Source organism: Simochromis diagramma, unplaced genomic scaffold, assembly GCF_900408965.1.
Source record: "Simochromis diagramma unplaced genomic scaffold, fSimDia1.1 OVJJ01000026.1, whole genome shotgun sequence".
Lineage (NCBI taxonomy): Eukaryota > Metazoa > Chordata > Actinopteri > Cichliformes > Cichlidae > Simochromis > Simochromis diagramma.
In genome coordinates, this window is record NW_024386985.1 from 4,148,043 (window position 1) to 4,169,392 (window position 21,350).

The 21,350-nt window shown below is 39.1% G+C and overlaps 1 protein-coding gene across 2 annotated transcripts in view; it reads left to right on the forward strand.

The window, feature by feature from the left end:
* rab6ba (RAB6B, member RAS oncogene family a) overlaps positions 1–21,350 on the forward strand; it is a 65,417-nt gene that overhangs the window by 22,905 nt on the left and 21,162 nt on the right. Inside the window, exons 2-5 of one of the 2 annotated variants that reach the window (XM_040040184.1) lie at positions 7,049–7,107; positions 17,492–17,545; positions 17,823–17,958; positions 21,238–21,349. In XM_040040184.1, coding sequence (XP_039896118.1) covers positions 7,049–7,107; positions 17,492–17,545; positions 17,823–17,958; positions 21,238–21,349 — 361 coding nt within the window. The remainder of the gene's footprint in view (positions 1–7,048; positions 7,108–17,491; positions 17,546–17,822; positions 17,959–21,237; position 21,350) is intronic. The other variant, XM_040040185.1, reaches the window with a different exon arrangement.

Here is a 21,350-nt window from a genome sequence, read left to right on the forward strand (position 1 = left end):
GATTAGGTTACTTGGGGAAACTCAAGGAAAGTACAATCATAAGAATAAAGAAATTACAGAGACGGTAAATAGTTGAGCTGGGATGTCGGTGCTTAATAAGACAATCAGGGTAGTTTTTATGTCCTCATTCTTGTTTCCCATACACCAGAGAGTTGCAGGAACACTGGTTTTATTATGAATGATCTTTAATGTCATTGTCCTTGGTACTATCAACAATACTAACTAGGTACAGAACTAGAACATAAACATCCCAAAATACAAAAGGATTTTGGTGTCTGGGTCCATGACGGGTACAATGAAATCCAGCTGGGCTTTCTCTTAGGACAACCATTTTTAGTAGGTAACGAATTAATCATAAAATAAATGTAAAGTCGCAGCATCAGCAGATGAGAAAAACAGCAGCATTATACACGATTTGGCCAGAGTGAAGTGTCTTTATTTCTGTTTGTATTGACGTGTCAGAGTATTTCTGACTCATGTTTACAGTCAGTTTAAGCAACAGCCCTGAAAATGATCCCAGTTTTTAATCGCTACCAGTCTCGGTCATGGTGGCCTGTTAATAACTAGACTTATTAATTAATAAACAAACACTGGAAATGACCCATAATTTAACATAACATATCAGATATCATAGCTGCGGATCACAACATGACTAAATAAAGAATTAGGTATTAAACAGTCCTGTGAATATTTGGGTTTGCCCTCAGAAAAGTGGCTGTTACTTAGAAACATCAGATCAAAACATTTGAAGCAAATATACAAGAAATAGATAAGTTTAAGTATAGGTATAAGTAACGGAATACAAAACTTGTATAAAATAAAGGTAAATGCAGTCATTTAAGGACATTGTTTGCATTTGCATTGGTAATATGTTCTTTATTTTTGTGGAACAGTCTAATTCTAAAGGCTAGGTCTGTTCTAACCCTGCACGTCTCTGTTACGCCGCCCCCTGGTGTATTTTTGGCTTGTAGTCGAGCGGTTTAAATTGCAGTTGAACTTTTTATTTCATGTTGTCCTTCATTTTGAAATTTAATAAGCTACAGTTTCTCTCTGTGATCCCTCTGCGCCACGAGAACGCACCTCTATTAGAACCTGAATGAAAAGAGGTTATTGCTGTCATCGCTGCTGCAGCTTTAGCAGCGGCTTTTTTTTTTTTTTTTTACATTTGTATGTCTGACTAGAGCTACTAATCACGAGAATCCCATCATAATCTCTAAAACGGTGTTAATAGCAAAAGAGGATGAAATGATTATGAGGAGGAAATGCTCAGAAATGCAGAGCTAATTCTGAAATGTAATCAAAAATCTGCCTTGTTAATCATTTCTTTTTAGCCTAACAGAAGATCCACTAAATTATTGCAGCCGTGAGCGTAACTAAGCTTCCTGTTTCCCTGGTAATTAAATTCACACAAACAGACCTGCAGTTACATCTGAAGATACTGACAAAAATTTAACTAACGCTAAGTGCAGCCTTTTCAGAGGGGGGGAGGGCTGTAGGAGGGATTGGGAAGTGTTTTTGTTTGCTTGACATCCTGTTTATGAGAATGAGTGTCCATCATTATGCTGCTGCCTCCAGGACAAATTAAACTGGGATGTGATGAATGTTCCCTCTGTGGGAACAAAGATGAAGAAGAAGTGTCTGTTCAGATTTACTCGAGTCAGAGGAAGAAATAAGGACGTGCTGTCTGTCCCTGAGTTTTGAAAGCAGTGACTGAGAGGCTCACAAAGTGCTGTCTCATGCTGCTCAGCGGTGGCTCAGGATGAGTCAGCAGCGAGGATGCTGGATCAAACTCAGTGTCCTAATGTTTTTCTCCCTCTGATAAGCGTTCATGTGAAGGCTTCAAATGCCCAGGGCAGAAATGGCGACTGAAACTCCACAGTTCACCTGACTGTTTCCCATAAACACACACGCATACCATGTTATGAGATAAGTGACATTCTTTTCCTGCTTTCTCATCTCTCCGTTTGTACATCACTACTTCTTCTCCTCGCGTTTTAGTCCCTCCCACAGGTGCGAGCAGAGGAGCCAAGGAGAGAGGAATCGAGGCAACGGCATTTTAAAGTGATGTCAATTAAATATGACATTTGGCACAACTGCATGATAAGTTGTGCTTTATGGCCTAAGTACGTCTGTATTTTATGATGTCAGGCTCAAGAGCGCTCATTGTGTTTTTATATTCAGGGCTACTTTTAATTGGCAGTTTGCCATCCTGTGACAGGACAGCATGGTTTGAAAGGAGCTTGTGGAATACCCACAAGCTCAAATCTAATGTTTTGTGTTTCTTGATGCACATTTCCCACAATTATTGTTTATATTTATCAATTAAATTAATAATTTGTACTTTAAAAAGACAGAAGATGGAGGTTTTCCAGTGTTACTTCTAACTAGGATATTAATGTAAAAGACTTTATCTGGTTAAGTTTAAACATTAAAACTACTGTGGGTACCTGACTGCCTCACTTTAGGCTATTGTCCTACACACTGATGTTTGTATTCTAACTAGGACACACAAGATCTTCTTTTACTCTTTAAGTATGATAGCAAAGCTGAAAATCAGCCAAAAAGCATTTCACTGTGATCTCCACAGTGATCATACTGGAAACGCTGGTGGTGGCTGGAAGGGTGCAACGTGCTCAACGTGTTAGCTGTTGAAGACCAGGCTGTGGATGCAGGGCTGAGGTCATTATGCACTCGCCTCTAACATCATTCTGTGTTAGTAGCGTAATGAAGTTGTTTCTATCCCGGACGCAGTTTTTCCACTTTACCATCGTGCTCTTGTCTTTTCATGAAATTAAAAAAGTCTGTATTTCCACTTCTCACAACTTTGCTTGACCTTTTTCCTTCTCCCTGCACACAAACTGAAATCAGCTGATCGTTACACAAGTGCACAGGAATAACATGGCACATCTGACACTTTATTTCTGTCCTCAGCTCATGTAGATATTTGAAGACCTTTGTAACACAACTTATGACATAAATATAGCCACGAGTGTTGAATTTAATGCAGCAAGGCATCACATAACTGCGTCACAGCGTTACCTGTATGTGATCATAGTAACCCCTTATTATAATTTGATATAAATGAAAATAACGAGTTGTTTAAAGAGTCCTCCTCCCTCCCTGCTTGGTATGTTCCAGCTGTGTGCCACGCCTCTGTTATACCCGAAGGAACAGTAAATGACTGTAAATGATCTACCTGTTCATCCTGGATTATAACTCCTCTAACAACCTCCTCCATCCTCCAAATGCATTTTAGGACTGAAACATCCTTTAGTGTGGCACAGAGACGTGGCTTTCCAGGTCACGGGCAGGAAAGAGGACTGAGAGAAATGAGAAAAATCTGTTGTTTCCCTTTTTCTGGTCTGTGTGTCAGTTTTCTTTGCTTCAGCGGATTTCATCCATTCGTCATCTTCATCTTTCAGAAGTCTAGACACGGTGGTGTCATCTTCTCCAAATATAAAAAATCTGTCCAGTAGTTTTGAGTCTACCCCAAGGTGCCAGAGTTCTCACTTTGTTAATTACTTTCTTTTCGGTTTTGTCATTATTCTTATTTTTGTCTCTTTTTCACCTTCTCTCCTTCTCCTTCCTCTTGCCTATAATCCGGAAATCAATCATAATGAGCCATGTTGAAGGATGTCTCGATTCCTAATATTCATCAGGAATATCTCTTCCACTAATCCTTATTATGGTCGCAGGGGAGCTGGAGCCTATCCCAGCTATCATACGGCAAGAGGTAGGGTACACCCTGGCCAGATCACCAGTCTGTCGCAGGGCTAACACAGAGAGACAGACAACCATGGTGGATTTCAAAGTAGGACCTTCTTGCTGTGAGGCAACAGTGCTAACAGCTTCTCCACCGAGCTGGGTGATTCCTAATTATAATACTTACAAAGCATTATTACTAACATTCCAAGATTTTAAAATTTTACTTGTAAAGCATTAAATAACCCTGCTCAGTACCATGCCACGGTGTCTGGGTGTGGGATTGGTGAAGAGGCTTTGCTGGTTATTCCAAGGTCTTGGCCACCAAACAAACATAAACACAATGGTAGCGTCTTGCCTTGACACTCTTTTGTTGAAAGACGATGAGTATTTGATATGTGGAAATGTTTTTATGTTTATTATCTTGGTTTCCTATTATTTGCCCTGCCATCAGCCTTCATAGTCTTTGACTTCATATTGTACAGTGGACTAGATGAGTCATGATGGTGTTTTAATTACCAATAAAGCATGACTGAATTAGCAGAGCTTGTTCAATTAGATGGTATCTTAAGTAAGTTAGATGATATATTGATAAATTAGCATGAGATCATTAGCATAATCAGTAGCTACGCTGTAGATCCTGCCTTGCAGATAAGGAGACCAAGTGAGGGCACAGACACATGCAATTAGTCTGCCTAATTAAAACTCTCTCTGCAAACAATTGCAACTGGGTGCCCATTTGATGAACTGTGAATATAAGACAGATTATGTTTACTGAGCGAGCTGGTGCATTTATTTCTCATGAACCTGGCAGGGCAGCAGCAAAAACTCTTGTTGCATAGTTTCACTGAGGGTATACAGCATATAGATGAGCAGCTATGAGGTTACAGATGAGCAGTTTAATAAGATTAAGTGGTGGACCTCAAAAATTTAGCCAAGCCATGCAGTTGTTCTGAAAGAGGAAACTATCCATACAAACTGTTTTTTGTAGCAGCCAATAAACAAGTTTAATTCTGCAGTGCTGGTAGACATTTTAACCCGGGAGTGTGTGGATACTGACTCGGTGTTAGAGCCTCCAGTGGACATTAGTGGGACTGCAGTTTTTCTTACTTTGACGGATTCATCTGCTTGTTTATCTCTGGTTACTATCTGTCTTTATTCATAACCTGTGGATCTGAGTGTTGTGAGGCCACTCTAATAGCCATTTGCCCCCGCACACTTTGTTAAATGTCAGGTTTATTTATACAGTTATATTTTATACTCTTTGATATTGCACCATCCACAGTCTGCAACACACTTGCTGACCAGTGGCTTTTCAGACTGAACCGTAGTGCATATTACTGTATGAGTGAGATGGTATGAGCTGGCTCTTTACCATCTGCACTGCTGCTAAATGCATATAAGAAGGGGGGCGTGATTGATTCCTGTCGGCTTTTGCTTTTCTCCATTCTCCATCATTAATAAACCCATTGAGGGAAAACAAAATTGGAAAACCATTTGTGCTATTTATCAATAAGTCAGTCATTTCTAACCAGCCTTCTTTTCTGGACCTCAAAATATGACTTATGATCCTAAAATGATGAATGAATTATTGAAGAGATTTGAAATGAGTTTTTCATCCATTTATCAGCACATAACATGAAACAAACATCAGACCTGTCAGACACATTCGGGGACATGTAGAACATCTTTAATGCCATTCATGAAGTCATTCATGCTACAAAAGAAATGTAGGGCAGGCATTTTTAGTAAACACTGTTATTGTACATTATTTTAAACATGTGATGAAGATGTTTAGGGATACTTTGGTGTAAAAGAGACATAGGTCTTTGTAATAACAATCGCTGATAATGGAAGCCTTTATTGAGTTCAGTTCCTTTGAAATAGATTATTAAGTTATAACTGATGCTCATACTACTGACAGAGGTAGGCAGGTGGATCACAACACTGTGAACCTGCAGTACATGGTTTGTTTTGTGTTTTGTTTACTCTCGCTTTCTTTAACTGTAAGTTAGGCACTGAAACTATTCTGTTAGATTTTGCTTTTATGCTTAACAAATAGCCAGTTAGGAGTGAGACCAGTGTTAATATGGATATCACAACACAGCTACAGGACACGTTGTGATTGCAGGCGTATTTGACTACCAGGGGCCTTAGACTTGTTTTATTTTGCATCCAAAGCCCATTTTTATCTCAGGTGGACCAGATCAGTAAAATTATACCCTAAAAATCATTCTTTAAAACCAAAGAAATGCAAGTACAGCTTTATTGAATCATCTGTTTGAAAAACGGATTATGAACAATTGGAGTGCAGTGCCAGCCTGTCCCAGGTGGACCCCACCCTTCACCATATGACAGCTAGGATAGACTCCAGCCTACATTTTTAGATTCTCATTTTTATTGAAAAACTGAACATATTAATGATTTCACTGCAATTTTCAAGCTTTGCAAAGTGGAACAGATTGGACCCTTTGAGGAGCCGGTCCTTAAACCTTCACTGTAAGAAGGTTGAGACTCGATATTATATTATGTAAAGTGTCATAGCTGATGAAATGATAATTGCATTCTCATTAGATTACATTACAAAGCACACTATGTTTTAAACTGTATAAGGTATTTGATATTAAAAGAACTAAAGCGATTTTATTAACAGCTAATATTTATTCTCTTGCAAAAATCCAGAAAATTGGATATTGATCATTTAACATTCACTTTGATTGACTGTAGCTAGGAAACATAATCAAGCAGCTTTACGGTTATTATCACTTTTTGATTGGTGCACAAAAATGCATGAAATCAGAGATCGAAAAGCATCAACACAAAACAAACCAGTCTCCTCTAACCCCATGTTCCCTGCTTCATCTTTGGTGATGAAATATTATGACTGAGAAACAGGTTTTTCTGCACTTTATAAAGCAGGAAAGTTGGAGTTTATGAATCTGCTTGCTGGCCGTGCCGATGGCAGATGTTTTTAAATGTCAGTAAAACTCATTGAAGCCTCAGATAATGGCACTGTGGATGACTTTTCGTCCAGGTTTCCTGTCATTTTATAGCAATTTCCTTGCATCTCATCTTCCCGTTCCCCTGACTTCGTACATCAGATGGGAGGTATATTTGTTGGGGAACACATAAATTCTAGTAGCAGCAGCACTGTAATTATATTCACACCCGATGCCCCTGCTGACCTCCTGGTCACCCCAAACACACACTAATGAGCTCCCTGGGCAGTCGTGACAGCCATGGTAGAAACCACAACTACTAATACTGCTGTTACACTCGCTGAGAGCCTGAATGCTGGAACACAAAGCTGTCATTTAATGCATTCTGTCTTTTTCTTGTCTTGCAGTTGGAAAGACGTCTTTGATCACACGGTTCATGTATGACAGCTTTGACAACACATATCAGGTAGGTGCTGCAAGCACAGGCTGAATGGTTTGGCTCTAATAATTATCCTGATGGATCAGTGACACTGGGCTGCAGGCATTTCCTTTGATAGTGAAACATAAAGCTGGGCGTAAATCGATAAGTTGAAGACAGAAACTTAGAACAAATAAGGCCTAAGTAAATTAGATACTGGGATAATAATGAAGGAAATTAATACACAGCAAATACAAATTCTTCTCTTTGTGTAAAATAAGGAAATTATGGCCATCAGTGATTTTAAAAAAGACACCTTTGAACTGAAGATCAAGAGCTCTTTGAATCCCTGTAAGCAGCCTAATCTCACTCGACATCCTAAAAGCAAAATAGTACTTTTGCAGCTACAGCACTTCCAGAGCTCTTTGTGAGCATCTGCAAAGCACCCTTAAATAAAACCTGCAGCTTTATTGCTTTATAAACAAAAAGTATCTACTTACATAGTAATAAAAACAGAATTAAAAATAAATCTCGCAAAACTATTCTGTCCGCCCTCTCTGATAGTTTAAGAGGGAGTCTTGCTGCTCGCTAAGGCTCTTTTATGAGGGAGTTTACAGTATTATGATCCTGAGTAATATATGGAAAAACTAAATCTGATTATCTGAAGAAAACCTGACTACGTCACGACAAGACAGACGAAGAGGAAGACTTTTTTGTTGCTGAATAGTGTTGATCATATACATTATTAGCATTATTGTTTTGAAGCATGACTTTGCATATATGTAGAAAACAAAGCTTTGCATTTCATGTGAACTTCAGGTCATTTTCTAAGACAAACCGTTTCCATCAGGTATAAAATTAGCCTGCAGACTCTGCAGAGCTCCAGCAAAGTTAATAATGTTCTGCCTCTAAAACTGGAGACCTGCGGCTTTGATCCCACAGGCATGTGTTAATCTGCTACTGCCTTTAAATTATCTACAGCAGCCTCTAAAGAATTCCTCAGTACCTGATCTAACCTTCTTCCACACTACTTCCATCTACCTTTACTTTTTTGTCCTACAAATTCAAATAATTTGACACACAGAAGAATGATGTTGTTGCTTAAATGTTACAAAAACAAAGGACCAAAAATGCCAAACATGGATCTCAAAGGCAGTCACCATTTCAAATCCTCCAGCCTGATAAGGTTTTCTCTCCATTATTGTAGGGTCTTTACCTTGCAATGTAAAGCACCTAGAGGCAGCGTTTGCTGTGATTTAAGACAATATAAATAAAATTGAATTCAATTCAATAAAAATTTTCTTGACTAAAAGCAAAAACAGGAAACACAAATCCCAGAGAAGTACAATTTAACGGGAAATCCAGACAACTGAACACGGGGAAATAAATTAGAGGGGCAAAATAAATTGACAAGGGAAAGGACAAACTAATATATATACACTCACAGGACTGATTACCCAATAAGGTATCAGTGGAGACAGTTAAGATGATTACAAAGGCCAGAAGATACAGATAGAGTTACAAAAAAAAAAGAGTTAATTTCCAAAAATAAAGCAGGAAGACAGAGGCAATAAACTATAAAAGCAATCAGTAAGGTAAACAAACTCAAGCATAATAAACTATCACAACATGAATAAGCCAGTGGTACGAAAGGTACATCCATTATTCACTGGGATGTACTTTGGAATATCAGTTCAGTTCAACTTAATTTTATTCATATAGCACTAATTCACAACAGCCACCTCAAGGTACTTTATATTGTAATGTTAAACTCTACAGTATTAAAAAGAAATCAGCTTTGCAACATATGAAAAAAAGGAAATGTATTTGACTCTAAGCAGGCCAAAGAAAATTACAGAATAATTAACATTCTCTGTTAGGTAAGTCTGGAAACTAGTAAGTGAGGCCATATGCTCAGAAAAGTCAGCGTCTTGGATTGGATGCTAGATAGATCAATGAATAGATATAAGGAAATATCTAATAATTTACAAAGCAACATCCAGATGAGCAGAATGAGAACTCAACAGAACGGAAAAGCCAAACAGCTTATTTACCCAGTAAAATCATCCCCATATTCACATAGTTTTTTCCCTTTTGTTTTCTGTTTATTGTTTTTTGCGTGTACAATGACAAACAGATTTTGATTTCCTCTGTGCATTTCCTCTCCACAGTGGTTAGTCTCTTGACTGTAATGCTGTAATTTTTACACTTGGTTCTAACAGCTAGATTATGAAACATCCTGAATGCATGGTGTTTTTGTCTGACTGCAAACGACTTCTGAATATTTGGGGTTAATGCATGTTGCCTTGATCTGTACATAGTTTGAACTGTTTTAGGCTCAAATAAGTCATTAAATTGACGTGTTTTAAATTTCATAAATGGTGAGTTAGAGGGTGTTAATGATTCTTACGGCTCTTTTTGTAATATGTATGTTGATTATGTATGCATGTGTATATGTATGTTAGCTGAATATTTGTCTTGTAGATGTTTTCCCATACTTTCACACAATATAACAAAAATATATGGAAGCATGAAGGAACAGGCTGTATAGTGATTCTTGGTTTATGTAAACTGTAACTTGTATAGTATTGTGACTGATTTAGATATGTTATTTCTAATTTTGTTGATGTATTGTTCCCAGCATAGTTTATTGTTGAAATTTAATTTCATTTACTTTTTCTAATTCAGCGTAATTTATCATAATTTTCCTATTGCTGTGCGCTGAACGATTTCCAAATATCATGTATATAGTTTAACTTAAGATTATTTTTCTTTTATATGCTATTTTAACAGAATAGCATATATTTAAACCAGGTCTTTAATTTACTTAATTCATTAATTTAAGTCCTTAACTTAGTAAATTACGCTGGTGTCATCTGATAGTTTGCAGTGTTATAGAAATTACACAGATGTCATTAATGTTCAAAATAAACAGAAGTGGTCTTAAAAAAGAGCCATGAGGAACCCCACATGTCACAGTTTTAATGTTATCAATTTGGTTCTGATTTCCAAGATTACTTTTCACCCATGATAGTACAACCCCTCCCATACATATATACATATATTTCTACTACTAATTAAATCATTTACAAAGAACTCTCCAGTAGTTCATCATAGTAACAGTCTGGTCCACCATGTTTTCCATGTAATTTTTATATGAATTGAATAAACACCACATAAGGTATTAATGACAGATATTGATGGGAGATGATGTTGCTGTTTGACATTATCCATTTTATTATATTATCCATGTTGGTGGGTTTTCTTTGCCCTTTCTTCATTATGCTAACCCTCCAAAAGGGAGAACGACAAGTCTCTATTCTTCAGCGTTCGCATTAGTTCTGTGCTGTGCTGTAATGAGATTTGGGTGGCTCATTGAGTGTGGATTAAACTGTCTGTGTTAGCTCTGTGATGCTGCGTCTTCACAGCTGCTTCTGTATCCTTTTATATTTCTAAACTCATAAGTCATGAAAGTCTACAGAGCCAGACATTTCACACTGATTGCTGGGGCTCATGTCTTTTTTGGTCTTTAAGCTACTGAGTCTCTGTGGTGGACAGTCATTTCTTTAGTTTCATTCTCACAAATTGCAGTGGAAGAAGCTCATATTTGGCTAAGGTTGGCTGTGGAGTTTTTTTATGACGTCTTAGTGTGTCGTGGGAAAAGGGGATTCATTTGTTTGTTCATTCATGCTAATAACATGCCAAATCCTCTGGATAATTACCTTCATCCAAATGCCACTCCATAGCTTTTAAGCTAGTTTTTGTAGCAATTACTTTTAATTAAGAGTGGGTGATCCGAGGAGTGTGAATCACCTGGGATAAGGATCTCCGAGGTTGTAGTTCTCTGCCAGAAAATAGTGGGCTGCCTGCTCTGAGAAAGGTCTGCATAGGACTGCTTGTGTGAAAAGAAAACATTTAATTTTCAGCACAGAAATTATGGTCCATCCACCACTGACAATCCTAAATGGGGGATAAGGTTTTTATTTATTTACATGGTGCTTTTCAAGAACAAAATTCGGAAAGTCCTTTGCAATTCTGCAAAGGGAACAAAGATGTCAGTGACACAGATGACAACTGTCTTTGTTTTTTTTTGTTTTTTTGTCTACAGCTATAAGAGGTCATTTTTTTGTCGCTAATCAGCAGGCTAAGCAGGAAAGCCTTTTCCTCCTGCAACATTTTCCATTTCCTCCTGTGGGAAGAGAGAAACTTGACTGGCCTCCTTCTGCGGCCCTGCTGGGAGGGGACAAAGGCATTCTTAAGCCAGCTGAGACTCCCCTGAGTCTCCTCCCTGGGTTCCAAAAACACCTCAGGTGGGAGGCATCTAAGAAGTATCCTATTTAGAAGCTGAACCACTCCACTGCTTGTTCCAGTGTGGAGGTGTAGCGGCTCTCAGCCATCTGACACATTCGTATTTCAGTCACTACTCACAGCCATAGGTGATTGGTAGGAATGTAGTTCAACCAGTAAATCAACAGCGTTGCTCTTTTCACCGTAACAGACCAGTGCAACCTCTGCAGATCTCCATCTACACTCTTCACCCCACACATAAACAAGATCTAGAGATACTAGAAGGCACATCATCCCCAAACCAGAGTGGGCACTTCACCCGACTGAGAACAATGGCTTCAGACTGCGAGGTGCTGATTCTCATCCTGGCTGCAAAGCGCCCCAGCGGGAGTACAGGTCGTCACTCGATGAAGCCAGAAGGACCACATGATCCACACTAAAAGCAGAGACAAGATTCTCAGATCACCGAGCTGGAAACCCTCCACCCCCTGGGGGTCTCTTGTTCATGGCTCCATAAACACTATGAATCTGAGACAACAGGCAGCTTTGGCACAGTCCAGGGCCCTCTGGAAAAAGTCAGACTTATATGAGCCCTCTAATGCACGGGCCCTCTAATGTGACAGTCATTTCCTGTAACGTTTTCAGAGTGTTGAATACTTAAGTACCATTACCTGGAGTGAATGCAGGCATCTGTTGTTGCCTACAGGCTGCCTTGCATCAAGGGCACTGCAGAAAATTTGAGTTCTGAATGCAGCAGGAAAAATTATGAATTTGAAATCTAACAGCCGTCACAGTCGGTGCTAAGTGCAGTAATTCTGAGAAACGTGCCTGTGTGTGTGTGTGTGTGGGGGGGGTGGACATGCTTCTGAGGAAAAATAACTGTACCATCTTTATGGTGCCTGAATGGACAGACACCGTTCCTTCCCCCATGCTTCTTCAGACATGGTAGGCAAACAGATGCTGGGCTGATAGAATCTGCTTATTTAATAAGCTCCCCATATGCTGTTTAATGTCAGTCTCTGCCCCTCTCTGCTGTAATGGCAGCAGGCAGAGAGAAATATAAAAAAAATCAGGTTATCAAATTTGTGCACAAGCTAAAATCATTTGAAAGTCCTTGTTGATGGTGCGTTTTTTCCTTTGGTTTTTTTTTCTTTTTTAAAGCTAGTGTATTAACCATTTTGTTTCAGATGCCACAACCTCAACTATGTAGCCACAGATCAAAGCCAAAGCTAAAAAGTCTTCCCCAGATGCATTTGTGTGTGTGTGTGTGTGTGTGTGTGTGGTTGCTGCCCTCCTCTGCCCGTGTCTTAATGCCTCTTGTTTCCCGCCTGGCTCGGTGACAGGTAGGGCTGTAAATGATTTTGCAGACTCAACTCCAGAGACAACGGAGTATTAATTAAAATTCAGCGCACATTAGTTGAGTGTGAGTGTTTATGCGGCTGCTCAGCGGGGAAGCTAGATTTGCCTGGTGAGGGTGGAAAAACGATAAGAATACAGCCCGTAGGAGACATCTGTCCCGATGAGCAGATTTAAGAAGTCGCGGTTTCACTTGCTTTTATTTTCACGCGTTAGATTTGAGCAGATCCAGTTGAGTCTTTTGAAGTAAGAGCTTAAGTAAAGTCAGAGACAGAGGGCCATCAGGAAGATGAAACCGAGCGTGGCGGTGGCTTTAGTCACCAGGAGGACGTGAGCGAGGTGAGCTACATTTGCTGCCTCTAAAGCAGCAGCCTCCCATCAAGCAGCCATCCAGCCGCGAGAGAGACAGAAGCAAGCGTCCGCATCGCCTGGTAGCACATGCTAAAGGGCTCAGAGGCCTCTGGGAGCAGAGCGCTCCTGTCGGCTGTGGTGGAGCTGTCACTCAGGCCCGACTGCCAGGCTGTGATTGCATCTGTCTGCTGTGCCCAAATATGCAGCTGCTTAGTGTAGCAAGGGGTGAATCTGATTTATTGGACAATTCATATTCGGTGTCGTGGGGAGGGTCTAATTACAGATGGATAGAAGCTGACATATTACTTTTTTGGTGCTTCTTTGGCATCAGTATTCCAAATTTGTTCATCCATCCATCCATTTTCTTCCACATATCTAATTCAGGGTCTCTGGGGGCTGGAGCCTGTCCCTCCAGTCACAGAGCAAGAGAAAGGGTACACCACAGACAGGTCGCCAGTCTGTCAAAGCGCTAACAATTAAAGTGAAATTCAGAATTGCTTTTAAAACCTTTCATGGCCAGGCTCCTGCTTATATAACAAATCTGCTGAGACCACCTTCCAGCAGTCGGTCTCTTGAATCGTGTTATCAGGGCCTTTTGACTGATACAGGCTCTAATTTTAAATCCAGAGGCATCTACGCTTTGAGGCTGCAGAACCTAAATTTTGGAACAGCCTCGTCAGCCACGTGACCAAGCAAACAGGGCTATAAAAAAAGTGGCAACTGTTGTGTTTTAATCCAAACCACCTTTGTCAAACCGAACCGTAAATATAGATTTTGTACATTGGTTGTGACAAAGTGACCTTTTTTGACACTTTGATATATCTTAAAAATATTCAGTGTTTTTTTTGTTTTGTTTTGTTTTTTCAGATTGACGAAACACTTTGTAACTGCTATACAAATAAAGTTATTATTCTAAACTGTATGAATAATTGTCGCATCACACCTTCAGGAGCTGCTCGGCCTGTGAAACCCATGCCATGAAGCTCCTGGCACACAATTTCAATGCTGATGTTCATGCCAGAGGAGGTTTGGAGCTCTGCAGTTACCGAGTCAGCAGAGCACTGGTTTTAAACTGGCTAATAGTTGAATTGCCGACACATAAAACTCAGGGTTTGATAAAACAAACAAGCTGAAGATGTCACCGCTTGGTTTTATTTTTCATTCTTACAGCAAAACAATGAACTGCTCCTGTGTCTTCTCTTATTTAGCACTTCAAATTCAACGTCTTCCTCTTTCCTGCTCCAGGACTGAAACACGGGTTAAATCTTAAATTTAATGTTAATGACTAAAAATTATGAGTGCACTGATTCTAATATTATTAATAAAATTCAGGAAGCTCTAATTTCTATTTATTGCAGCCTGCTGAGTGAGAATGAAGACTTCATCATAGATGCACTCTGTCATCCTATTAGAAACTTAAGAGCAGTTGGATTTTTTTGTGTTCTTAAATGTCTGTGACTGCGGCGCTGTGATTGCTCGCTGTGATTCGAGGTCTGCGGGTTTTAGCTGCGTCCCTGCCAGACAGAGGACCTTGAAAGTAGAAATGTTCAGATTCTCTACAAACATAAAGGCGGCAACCAGTAATTTTCTGTCTCTTCTGTTCAGTGTTTATTTCTTTGTAATTCACTAGCACAAAAACTACTTAAAAATATAATGTCACCAAACTCTCTCCGATCCGTTAAATTCATTTTCATCCCTAGATGCCAGCAGGATGGGCCGTAAAGGCTTCGTCTGTCTTCCAACGACACGCGCTGGTTAAAGATTTAAAAGGGATATTAATAATTTCTCGTGATCTAATCCTTCTCATGTATAGTTGTCCATGTGGGATTCTATATTTAAAACTAGGGCCAAGAAGAGTCTACAGCACCTCTGCCACTTCCCCAGAAAAACATCTTTATTCTTTTAATGCAATTTAATTTAATTCAATTTCAAGTTAATTCAAGAATATATAATAGCATTTGTTTTCTCATATAAAAAAAAAAAAAATTAAAAAGCGAGTCTGTATTGATAGTTTTAAAAAGTGACACTTTTAACCCCCTAGTATACCACATTCATCTTTAGCTTGGTATTTTTAGTCTTGGATTCGACCGGTCTTCTTATATCAGCTCTTCAGGACGTCCTTCTGTTCTCACATGGAGGCTATTTATCTCTTTAAGGGAGTCGTCTCTAAAAAAGGAAATTTTTTGCTGTTTTGCTCCTCACCTAGCTTCCACAAACTGAATCTGGTGTCGTCCTCGGTATGCTGGTGCATATAAAAGATATTCTTCCAGAAAGAAAATGGGCGGGGTATTTTAGATTTCACTTCTAATCATGTTTAATGTTTATAATTTTAATTTGTTGAGGCTGGTGAGTTTAATCCTGGCAGTGCTTGATGTGAGTGGGTCTAAAGCAGCAGTATAAATGACATCCTGTCCTTTGTGCCAGATTCTCTGAGTTAGTCCACTGTGGTAGCTGGCATTACCAAGGAAACGAGTGCGTGAGCAAGCTGCTGATGCCCAGTTCTGTCAAAGTGGGCAGTGGGCACCCCGCAGAGCTGCTCAGCACAGAAAAAAACACAGTATATACATCCGGCTCCTTATTTAGAGATCAGCACAATTATTGTTGTGTGCATCTTCATCCTCTGATCCAGACCTGTCACCCGTCCACAGTATCGGCTCCAACTGGCCACTCCTGTTTGCAGGCCGAGGTCAGACACCTCAAAGCTGCAGCTGCAGACTTAGTAGTAGCTGGTTGTGCCAGCTACTACTGAACCTTTTACACCCTCTTCCCTCCACGTATAAATCAAGAAACTAAACATCTGGATGTGCTGCATGACAAGGGATGTACATCTTTTTTTTTTAAATCCACTGTAATTGAATGCTTTTTTAAGCTCATCCATATCCATCAACAATTTATTCTTAATATTAAAGATACATGGTGCCCAACAGAATTGGGTTGAGTTCTCCAACTTGACTGCAAATCATTAAGCCTTTGAGACCTGACGTATTGTTGGACGTTCAAGCAACCAAGCTATCATTTTGTTACTGTTACCTTTGTGATATCAAAAGAATAAAAACTGCTCCTGAAAGAAGGCAAGCTGTGCTTTTCAGCAAGCCGTGATTCACTACAGAAGTCACAGTTTATTCTTCAGTGAGAGCAGCTTCAGTTTTGTGGTAAAAATGAAGTGTGGGCGTGTAAAAGCGTCTCGTAAAAACTATTAGAAAATTGTTAAACACAGTGTGAGCAGAAGACAAACATGTATTAAATATGAGGTTAAATCATATTTAGATGAGAGCAGAAACTGCTAACTTATCACAGCACTGGAAAGCTATAGATCCAATCCATAGATTGTCCTGCTACTATGATTTACAGCTACATAGAGCACAGACTTATTCAAACTATGAGATATCCTGTGGTACTGATGCTCAAATCTTTCTGAAGAAAAAAGACATTTTGACAATTGGGGTGAGATTTAAAATTCATTTGGTTGTAGTTTCCAAAAGAGATCAAGTGCGTTTTTCAGCCCTGAACATTTCATGTAGATGTCTGCTGTACTTATGAAGCTATGAGCGCTCAAAAATAATGGAAAAAATACTGTGTGTTAAAAAGCACGACCGAGCTTCTGCCCTTTCAGGATCTGTAACTTCTGACAGATAGAAAGATAAAATTCTGCCTGACTTCAATAAATATCCTAAAGTGATTCTACATAAAAATTAGCAGATTTGATGGCGTCAGTTGGATAGTTTTTCCCGGATGAATGCCTTACTAAAATTAATGTTTTTCACAAACTTAATTGCATATCTTTAAAAGAAGCCCTGCTCATAATTTTCAATGTGAAAGTACATTTTTAAGCCCATTGAATCCACTAAAAGAACCAACCTCAGGTCTGCAGTTTAATATTGACTTCTTGGATGCAGTTTGTCTGAGCCAAAGCACCTGATGATATCATGGCAGGCAGCAAAGCAGAAAGCTGTGGGCTTGGCTGCGGAGAGTAAACATCCTTTGAAGAGGGAACACAGTGCCATCTGCCTTATGACACAATAAGGAAATGATTAGATTGCTGTTACTGTGTAAATGTATGATGAGAGCTGTGATTAAAACAACCGATCAGAGAGTAAAATAACGCAGCTGTTCTTATTATTTAAGTGAACATTTGCAGGGTGATGCTGACACACTGTGACCTTCTGCAAGTGTCTGTATTTGATGATGAATCACTAGACATTAGAAACTTGTAAGTAGTTAGAATTGAATCAGCAGTGCGATAAAACTGAACATTCACCATGTTGTGTGGATATTGATCATCCCCTACATGGGGGTGATGTGATCATGCCTGCATGAAGAGTCTGTCCCCTTCTTCACCTTTTGCATCTTTAATGTGGCTGATTCACTTCCTCGCTGTTTGCTTCTCTGAATATTTGGAGTGATGTTGATTCGTGGCTATCTTCTTTCCCTAAACCAGGCCACAATTGGAATCGACTTCCTGTCGAAAACCATGTACTTGGAAGATCGAACGGTAAGTTACAGCTGTATCATGTCACGAGAGAGATGTTAAATGTTAGTCTCCCTCAGACAGAAACTGTGTGAACTGTGATTGTGTTCAGCTGTGGAACAACGACCTGTCTGACTGCATGTAGTCCTGCTAGTTTAAATGTGTCTGCTGATCTCAGAGAATCTATCATACAGCTGTACGATCTTGGAAATGAAAGGTCTGCTTGTATAAATAATGAATGTTTGCGTGTGTGGGGGGAGCTTACTGTTTTCAGGCTCTCTGACTATCTGAATGATCTCAGCCTCCTCAGCTTTCACTCTCTGAACCCCAGGTGAGGTTGCAACTCTGGGACACAGCAGGACAAGAGCGCTTCAGGAGCCTCATCCCCAGCTATATACGGGACTCCACCGTGGCCGTGGTGGTCTACGACATCACAAGTCAGTGCAATTGCTGCTTCTTTTTTATTGATATGTCACAGTTTTAATGTTAAGCATGCAAAAGGCTGTGCAAAGGGTACCGGGATACTGTATTTTGAATGTATTTATTAAAAGGGATGGTAAAGAGAGTGATGGAGATAAGTGTAAACCTCGAAGATGTAAACAGACAGGCATGATCTTAGTCAAACTGCACATTTACAAACGTAATCCCTCGATAGGTCACATGCTACCTCTGCTTCAGCTGATTGAATGTAAACAGCACCAACAGTAACCGTTCTGAAGCCCAGTACTGCTGCATTGTCGTCCAGAAAGTGTGTGTGTGAGCCATGTTTCCATGAAGCGCATCACACTGCACCCATGTGTCTTAATCAGCACTCTGAGCTCATCAGTCTTGTTGCCTGAGGATCTCTCCTTCCCCATATGATGCTGGAACCGTTTATGTTTCCTCTTCTTAGCTCCAGCTCTGCAGCCCCGTCATCTCCTTAGTGTCTCCTCCAGGTCAACAGGTCTTGTTCCGTTTAGCGTCGCTGGTGTACTCGGCGGCATCATTTATTCCCATGTAGCTGTCTTTTGGCAAACTGGAAAAAACACAGTGAGAAAGGAAAACAGGTGCATAGAGCAACAAAGATATATTAGTTATTAAAATTTGAGATGGTGAACTCTTGATAAACTGTTCCAATATTTGCTTTTTTCCCTTTACTGACAGCAGAGTCAGACAAAACACCCACTGTGGCTTTTCAGAGGGTTAAATGTGTTTTATTATCTGCAGGCAGAAGAGCTGCAGAGTATTGAGAGGGGCCCTATATTAACTGTGCACCCTTCATACTCACAGCTCTAATCATATGATGCATTAATTCTGTACAGGTAGCTCTTTTCACAACATGGCACACAATAGCCTGTCTATGTTTATTAATTATTAACACTAATAATGCCGCAGTTACTCTGCTAAAAGGCATGCTGGGTAATGGTTAGTGGGCAGATAATATGTTGAGGCTTATGTCCTTTAATTGTTCTTACAGGGAGCTTAAATTTGCTCATAAAGTGCTCATAAAACTTTGAACTAATGCATGCTGATTGGGCCTTTAAGGATTTATGACAGGGTAGGCTCCCTTAATAGTGCCTGTTTCCAAACGATAACTCCAACAGACGTTAGGAGCGTAGTCAAAGTCCATCAGAAATGTCCAGGTGTGTAGAAGAAGAAGCTCTTTGTTGTGGTTGATGCTATCTAGAGGCTGATACTATAAAATCTCTGCTGCTTCTCACTTTTTAAAGTGGCCCATGAGGCTGTGATGTCATTAAGGTATTTTACTCCAATTAAAAGAAATAAAAGTGAACTGTATCTAGTGTCTTAACTACTTTGATCAAAAAGCTTCAGAAAGCCCCTTCTGAAGTAGCTTGCCGGCACTCCCTTTGAAACAGGAAGTCCACGGAAGTTCTCCATTATATTAGAGATTGGTTTAGAGATTGCAACAAGGAACAGGTGAGGTAAAGATAACGTTACTCAAGGCTAACAGGTGTTTTTCCTGAAGACGGAATTGTTTGTAAGTCCAAGCAGAGTTTATTTGAAGCTGCACTTTATTAACACTAACCAGCCAGATGTTTAACTTCAATTGAAAACGGCAGCATTAAAAAGTGACCTCATATCGACCCGAGAAGCAAAACAGGTGGTTAAGACCTGACTCTGTGAAATCTTATTGAAGAGTAAAGTTCATTGTTTGTGTTGTCCTATTTTAATTATTCTGTGTACTGTTCACAGAAGAATGAGCTGCTCTAAACTTACATAAAGGCCATCGGATGCTTTGGCTGGAGGACCCTGAGCTACACCTGCTGAAGTCATTCCTACTTCACATTTTGTATCTTATTTTGTGAAACAGTTGGATTTCCACAATCAGATTCTAGAAATATCACGTTTCATCTCGATATTTCCCATCAAAAGTGATTGAAACAAATAGAAGGAGCAAAATTTTTGTCACTTAGATTTCATTTCACGTTCCGATTTATCTTTCCACCCTTAACAACAACCATTTTTCTGCTTCTCCACAACATATTTCTTTCTGGTTTTGCTTCTCCTTGTACTGTGTAGCTTTATCTGGATCATGTTTTCTGTCCAAAAGAGAAAACAATTGCGACACTCAGCATGTAGGAAATTAATTTTAACCCCGCTTTATTAAAAAACACTATCCACTCCTCCTTAACCCATGTTCTCTTTAACCTTGAAAAAAACATGGAGTCTTGTCTCATCAAATTCCCAGTCCAAGAATACAACATGACCCTTTATCTACATGCTGGCCAGCATGCATACTCATTCAACCCGACAAGGTCAAAGGAATTTATTAGTAACCTTAACATGTTCCAGAGCCAGAAGTAGCTGTGTTGTATGTTGATTTATTGTGTATTTCCATATACAGTACTAACCATATTCATGTGCACTTCAATACGTCCTCTACCAGGTAATATTTTTTGACCGGGAGTCATTTTTAAAACTGTAAATCTTCTTTATTAATGCAAGATTATCAGTGAGGTTCTAACTGTTACTACTGTTTTTCACAGTGAAATTACAAAATTACATATTTTCCAACACTGATGGAAAAAAACAACAAAAGTCCAACCAAAAAGGAGAAAAATAAATGAATTCAAGACTGAAATGATAAATTTATATGAAAACAGTGGCAAATTTAATAGAAATGATTGACTAATGATAATTATTAAGTAATCAATAATTATATGGAGAAACTAGTATAACTTTGCTGAAAAAATGTCACACTGGGAGAAAAAATAAAACAAATCTATGAGAAATATTTTAGAAAAAAACAGTGAATTTCCAAGAAAAACATGAAAAATTTATGCGAAAATCATCATTTATTAGGTTTTCGTTATCAAACCTGAAAACCAAAAGTGAATTACGTTTTCGTGTTTTTGTCACCCATTCAATAGAAATACATCGTCTACAGCAAAATTAGAAAATAATCTGATATCATATTTTGTCTTGTGGATTAAAAAGAAAAATCTTTACACAGTCTGATAGTGACTCGAATTTTGCCTAGAACATTTTTTGCATTATTTTATGATAAACAACATCATAAAATGTCATACATTTTCGTAAATGGGACACACAGCCTTATAATTTATTACAATCCTTTTTATTATACAAATAGATTTTCCTGTGGGGCACCTGTGTTGGCACTACCACGCATGTTTAAAAATCAAATCAAATGTCAGTCATTTGAGTCTGATGTTAGTTTTTTAACAGTTTTTTTTATATTTTAATTTTTTCAACAGATGTCAATTCTTTCCAGCAGACATCAAAATGGATCGATGATGTGAGAACGGAGCGAGGCAGTGATGTCATAATCATGCTTGTTGGCAATAAAACAGACTTGGCAGACAAGAGG